The sequence below is a fragment of the Vicia villosa genome, unplaced genomic scaffold (genome assembly GCF_029867415.1).
Source record: "Vicia villosa cultivar HV-30 ecotype Madison, WI unplaced genomic scaffold, Vvil1.0 ctg.000073F_1_1, whole genome shotgun sequence".
Classification (NCBI taxonomy): domain Eukaryota; kingdom Viridiplantae; phylum Streptophyta; class Magnoliopsida; order Fabales; family Fabaceae; genus Vicia; species Vicia villosa.
The window spans coordinates 604614-611601 of NW_026704997.1; the positions used below are offsets into that span (position 1 = coordinate 604614).

Consider the following 6988-nt stretch of genomic DNA (forward strand, 5'->3'; position numbering starts at 1 on the left):
TTACTTTCATCCATCTTTTGCCTTAAAACTGCTGAGGAATTTTTTGTAAGTGCATGCAATTGGGTAGAAAATCATTTTGGTCGGATATTCTGACCCAGATTATTAATGCCAGAGTCTGATCCTTGCAAGGGTGGGAATATGGATGTTAATGGATTCGTGTATGTAGACGTACTATTGTGTAAATCTTCCATAAAGGATGTTATCATGCCATATGGAGGATCTCGCATTGGGATCGATAATCCTGGTGTATATGGCTTAGATACATTAAATCCTGGGGGCCTTGGGGTCACAGGTTAACCCTGATTCATTGTAGAGGAGACATTTGGCCCACTCTACGAATTCGAAGGTATGGCCGTTGTACCTTGAATTGATGGTATGGCTTCAGTCGTATTCGTAAAGACCGTGCCTTCTCCTGTCGGAGGAGGGATTTGTTCTACGTTGTTATTAGGATGGTTTGCCATCTTCCTATTGTGTTTCCTTTTTGGTATTGCTTCGTTGGTATTGGCTAATTTCTCACTCCTTAGTCTCATGCAAGAATGTTAACAGATTGAAACAAAAAATAAACACAAAACGAATTTGTGACACAAAAACTAGACATTGTCCTACTAGACGTGCCAGTTTGTTTATCCTGGAATTTGGTAAACAAGTGCTAGTCTTTCAAAACAATAGCATTTCGATTACTTACAGGATCAACTAGATTGATCCTAGGACATGTGTTTAGTTTTGGTTTTTCGATGTCTTTCTGACACTCATTTTCTCAATTGTTATGGCTAATTTCTAAGTAATGGTAATGTTAAACAAAGTAAAGACAGGAAAGTAAAAAAAAAAACTCCAACTTAAATGTAAAAGGAATTAAAAGGACTTTGGTAAAAATAAACTGAAAATTGAATAAAATTTGGTGAATCATACGTACATTCTTAGAAACTCTTTTCTCGGTTAACTCTGGTACTTCAAATGATACTAAGTATTTGTACAAGATTGAACACACTAAAATCTAATGCTAAGATTCTAATTTATACTAATTCAACCATAATGTCCTTTTTCTAACAAAATGCCATCTTTTCTACTTGCACGTCTCTCGAATTCTAAGGCATCCACGCGTCTTTTCGGATAAGATCAATCATTTAAATTTGAATCTTCTTCCTGTCGAGGTGCCAACTCAACCAACATGTCCATCAAAGTAATTTCCTTCGAAGTTTCCAAAAATATTCTAAGTTTCATCAGCTTTACGAGACTATGGCCTTTCGTTAATACTTAGCAAAATAAAACTACTCATGAGCCTGGTAGTCGAATAAAACTTCATGAGGTTATTTCGAAATTTCTTTTCGAAACCACTCCATTTCAACAATCTTCATATTAACTCAACATTCATTTGTCGTCGAAATTCCCATCTCATATATTCATCTGTGTGTCTCATTATTTGGTTCTTGGGCGCGACAGGAAATTGTAGGACATAACGTTCACGTCTCTTCCATATTTGGCACCATTCTAGAGTGTATTCTTTCCAATTGGCATAAGCCCATTGGGCGTCGAATCTAAGGAGATTCTATGGTGACAAACACATTGGATTGGCGGGGATTTCCTGGTGCATGCCGAACTGCATTTTGACCCGGTCACTGTGGTGCATCTGAACAACGTTGAATCCGATGATCGCAGTTTTTGTAGTCCAAATTGTTGCATCCTCGGGGTTAGGTTGATGGTTCAATCCCAAATATGGTCTCCAAATAAAGTGCAGAGTAAAAAGTATTATAAGAATAATAACTTTAAAAATAAATTATTTATAAGATGTATAGTTTAGTGGTAATACATCATTTGGTCCAATGTGATCCAAAAGATTGCAATAGAGGCTCACATTTTGTCTAAGATTCTTGCTGAAATCCATCCCTCGTACACAAAATCAGACATAAGATCATTGTAAACTAAGTTATGATCTTACATGTCAAGAAATCTTACCTCTTGTAAGCAATGACCCGTCATTGAAAGTGAGTATCATAATCTCTCACATCACCTCTGTATACAATTATACTCCATCGTACAAAAAGGCATGGTTAGAAAAGATTAAGACAATTGAAAAAGTATACGGGAACTGTGAGGAATCATACAAAGAACTTCCGGTACTTTTGTCAACGGGAATGGAATACTCCATCGACTGTTCTGGGTGCTTCAACCTTGCATCAAAGGGTTTGCATTTTGTAAACCTATTATTCAAATAGATGAAACATGGTTGTACAGGAAATATAAAAGGACGTTACTGATGGCAGTCGCACAAGATGGCAACAACAACTTTTTCCCAATTGCCTTCGCTTTAGTGGAAGGAGAGACTGGTGGTGGTTGGAGTTTCTTTCTTAAAAATCTCCGAACACATGTTGCTCTGCAATATGGTCATTGTTTAATTTCTGACATACATGCTTCTATTAAGAGTGCATACAACAATCCAGCTAATGGCTGGCACAGTCCCCTCTACTCATGTCTACTGCATTAGACATATCGCACAAAATTTCACGCGGGAGATAAAAGACAAGGCTCTTTGGAAAACTCTTGTGAACGCGGGGTATGCATTAACTCAACCATCATTCAAACATTGTCACAACAAGATCAGATTGTCAAATCCTGATGCAGGGAGGTGGGTTGATAATCTTCCAGTGGAGAAATGGACGAGGTCATATGACAATGAAGAACGATGAGACCACATGACCACGAATCTTGTTGAATCAATGAACAATATTTTCAAAGACATACGAAACCTCCTTGTAACCGCTTTGGTGAAATCAACCTATTTTAGGATGACTTCGCTGTTCACATAAAGAGGTGAAAAGTGGAGTGCAGTGTTACAATCAGGACATAAATCAGGACAGTTGTAGAGTGAAAGATGCATGAAATTTATGAAAGAAGAAAGTGTCAAAGCCATTACTCATCATGTTACGAGATTCGAGGGGCTGTCGAGGCAAGAGTATAGGATTCTACTGCCTTCTCGTTGGTGCGATTGTGAAAAGTTTCAAGTCTTTCGTATGCCTTGCTCCCATGTCTTTGCGGCAATGTGCATATGCTGATAAAGATAAAGGAAGAAAAAGGGTCGTCCCAATAGCAAGCGTATTATAACTGAAATGAATACGACTGACAAACTAGAACAAAAAAAGTAAAAACATTCCACAAATATTAATGAGAAATTAAATGATTATAATTGAAATACACTGAACGTGTAAAATATTTTACAGTGCATAACAATTAATCTCAAGTTAAATATAGCCACAATCACACTTTTTTTCAAAAAAATAATTAAATAATTTTTTGAAAGTTTAATATCTAAAAAATTTCAATAAAGTAATAAAATACTTAAAATAAAATTTTAAAAATAACTATTCAAATTATACTATCATGAAAAAAAATTTTACACAAAAATATACTATTACAAAAAAAATAAAAAATCAGAACAAACAAGCCCATGATTTCATTGTGGTTTAAAATCTCATTACATTGCATACTTTAAAATCATATAATTTAATTAGCTGGCCTTTGAATGTATGTAAGTATGTAACATTCCCTCAAACAATTTTAATTTTTATTAAATTATTAAATTATTTTTTTTAAAACCCTAAATTATTTTCATATGACTATTAAAAAATAAATAAAAACATCTAAAATTAAAGGTTCAATGCAACTGATAAAACAGAAGAAATTAGAAGCAGTTTATCATTTCGATTCAATGGATCGTTTGTACAAAACTAAATTCGGATTCAGCAAAAAACGAGACAAGAACACTAAACCATAACAAAACAAGTACGATATCCAAACTACTAAATCAAACATCTAAAGCAATATGACAATTTCATAATCATAAATCCCGAACAGGTATAACTTTAGTCTAGTCCCTCCAGTTTCCACCACTGCCCCCGTCGCCACCACGAGAGTAGCCACCACCGCCGCCACCACCATATCCTCTATCACCACCACCTCCACCACCATATCTACCCCCACCACCGCCTCCACCGCCATATCTATCACCACCACCACCTCCGCCACCATATCTATCACCACCACCTCCTCCATAACCACGATCTCTTCCACCACCATATCCACCACTTCCGCCACCACCATAACCACCTCCTCCACCGCCATAGCCTCCACCACCCCCACCGTTTCTGTTGTATCCACCTCCACCACCATAACCACCACCACCTCCTCCACCGTATCCACCACCGCCTCCTCCACCTCTACCACGTGACTGAGCTTCATTCACAGTAATATTACGACCATCAACATCTTGACCGTTCATCCCTTCAATCGCATCTCTCATAGATTGCTCCGCAGCAAACGTCACAAATCCAAAACCTCTCGACCTTCCAGTCTCACGATCCATAATAACCTGAACAATCAAAACAAAACAAAAAAAACTCTCAGATCTAACAACAAAAAAACACAAAAACCAGTTCCAGAACCGAATAGTAACCGATCAATCTTCGTCTCTTTGTGAAAAGATGAAGATGAACGTACCTATTGGTGTGAGTAACATAAGAATGATATGATATAGTAACAGAAACAGTAACAGTAGTAACAGTAACAGGATAGATCAAGTAACAAAGAGATCACAGATCAGAACGGAATTCGAATCCAGATCGTGTCAGATCCAAGCCTGCAACAAACGGACCTTGGAATCAGTGATTTCACCGAAAGTAGAGAACGCTTTGTTGAGGCCATCGCTATCGGTGGTCCAGGCAAGGCCACCGACGAAGCACCGGTACTCAGCATCAGAAGAAGCCATCGAAAACTCAATTTAGGGACGAAGAGGGAATAGATGAAAAGAAAGATATTTTAGGCGCTGAATGCAAGGGGTATTATATAGCTGAGTACTCCGTTAACTAGGTTACAGGTTGGGTTAAAACTAGGGCTACGTGGAATCCTATCCTACTCATTCGTCAGGCTGTGGTATCGTTAAGATATTTTTCTCTCGTTTAAAATATCTTTGTCCCTATTACTACTATAATATTACTACTATAATATTCGTCTTTATTGTTTTAAAAAATAATTATTTATTGAACAATTAATACATATATTTTTCATATAACTTAGATATTATTTAATAAAATTAGAAATATTTTTTATAATAGAAATTAGGGAGTATTATAAAAATTTGTTTATTTTTACTTAATTAATACATATAGTATGGTATATTTCTTATAAAAGAAATTACAATGTTAGATTTCACTTTTATTTTTAAAATATTGATAAGATAATAAATATAAAGATCTTGATAAATTATACCATATATTTAATATTGTTTTACATTATTTATGCAGTATTTTTAAAATCAATAATAAAAATATTTTTTAAGATAAATATTTAAAATAGTTTTTTATTTATAGTATTACAAATTCTCGTTATGATTTTTAGTAGTTTTAATATATATATATATATATATATATATATATATATATATATATATATATATATATATATATATATATATATATAAATCAAATATTTAAAATGATTGAACGAATATAATTAATTAATATTGTTAGAATCTGGTGACATCATGTATCAAATTTTAATTTGATACCAAATATTATCACTTGATTTCATTTAATTTAATGATATCTATTTTCTCACTTAAAATGTCACATGACAAAAATATTTGATCCCTAAATATATATATATTTTTATTTAATATTTAAAGTTTTATAATATTTTAAAAATCATTTAATAAATAAATTTTTTAACTATGACCACATAAAGTAAATATATAAAATATTTCTCAAAATTAGACAAGAATTCTCAGCAACTAAATTATAAATTATTTACAGTATATATAGTGTAAAAATGATCATTAGATTGATTAATTAAAATATATTAGAAATTCTATAAAAAAATCACTTGTGTTATTCTAAATTGATTGAAAATTCTATAAAAAAATCACTTGTATTATTCTAAATTGATTGAAAAATCTATAAAATAAATAAATTCTTTATAATTATTCTAAATAGGTTTAAATTCTATTAAAAAATGACTTCTAATTATTCTAAATAAATTGAAATTTTTTATAAAAAATCATTTATAATTATTCTAAATAGATTGAAAATTCTATTAAAAAAGAAATCACTTTAATTATTTTCAAATCCAAATTTTTTATTCTTAATATATATTTTATTTATTTTAATCTTAAATAATTAATTATGCAAAGTATATATTTATTTACATTTCTTTTTCTCCATTGATATTTTAATTTTATTTTTATGGGAGAATGTGATTTTTTTTTTCATTTAAGTAGATCAATTTTTTTAATCCATATAAATTCTTGCTACTATTTTTTTTTTCAACAAAATTTCATATTACATGATTAAGGTGTTCAAACTAAAGACAAAAATTAAATTATTAAAACAACAATACTTTAAAGTCTAATTTGGCTAGTATTAGACACTATTAGCCTACATACTATTTCAATTAATCAATCTTATAGACACTTTTATTTTTATAGAGGCTAATATAAATAAAAAAGAAAAACAATACAAAAGCGAGAGTATCAAAGCCCTCTAAAAAAACCAAACTTAAAAGAAAGACAAAAACTTATTTTTTACAAAATCAACTCATGAAAACAAAGGGATAGAATTAAAGAAAATAGAAAATAGCAATGGTGTGTGTCAGGAAAATATCGTAAAGTAGATCAATTTTTTTAATCTATTTAATTGTTTGCAACAAACTTTTAATTTTATTTTTTTCAGCAAAATTTTATATTACATGTTTTAAGTGTTCAAACTAGAGACAAAAATTAAAAAATTAACAAAATAATATTTTAAAGTCTTATTTAACTACTATTACTATTTCAATTAATCAATTTTATAGACACTAGTGAATCAATATTATAGACACTAGTGAATAAAGAAAACAAAAAACAGTAATGGTGTGTGTCAAATAAATATTGTAAAGGGACGAATTGGTTTATAATATTTAAGAAAGAGAAATAAGGATAGTTTACACTTTACATACCTTAAGA

At 31.5% G+C, this 6988-nt stretch overlaps 1 protein-coding gene across 2 annotated transcripts; it reads right to left on the reverse strand.

Annotated features, from left to right (window-relative positions):
- Positions 1-3662: 3662 nt before the first annotated feature.
- On the reverse strand, positions 3663-4813 carry LOC131623522 (glycine-rich RNA-binding protein 1-like). 2 transcript variants are annotated; one of them, XM_058894532.1, is made up of 2 exons: positions 4646-4813; positions 3663-4363 (listed from the first exon to the last, which is right to left on the reverse strand). In XM_058894532.1, the coding sequence occupies exons 1-2, from the start codon at positions 4757-4759 to the stop codon at positions 3863-3865; spliced, it is 615 nt and encodes a 204-aa protein (XP_058750515.1). In that variant the 5' UTR covers positions 4760-4813; the 3' UTR covers positions 3663-3862. The 2 variants fall into 2 exon arrangements, with proteins under 2 accessions (XP_058750515.1, XP_058750516.1); XM_058894533.1 differs by lacking the exon at positions 4646-4813 and adding an exon at positions 4492-4639.
- Positions 4814-6988: the final 2175 nt, after the last annotated feature.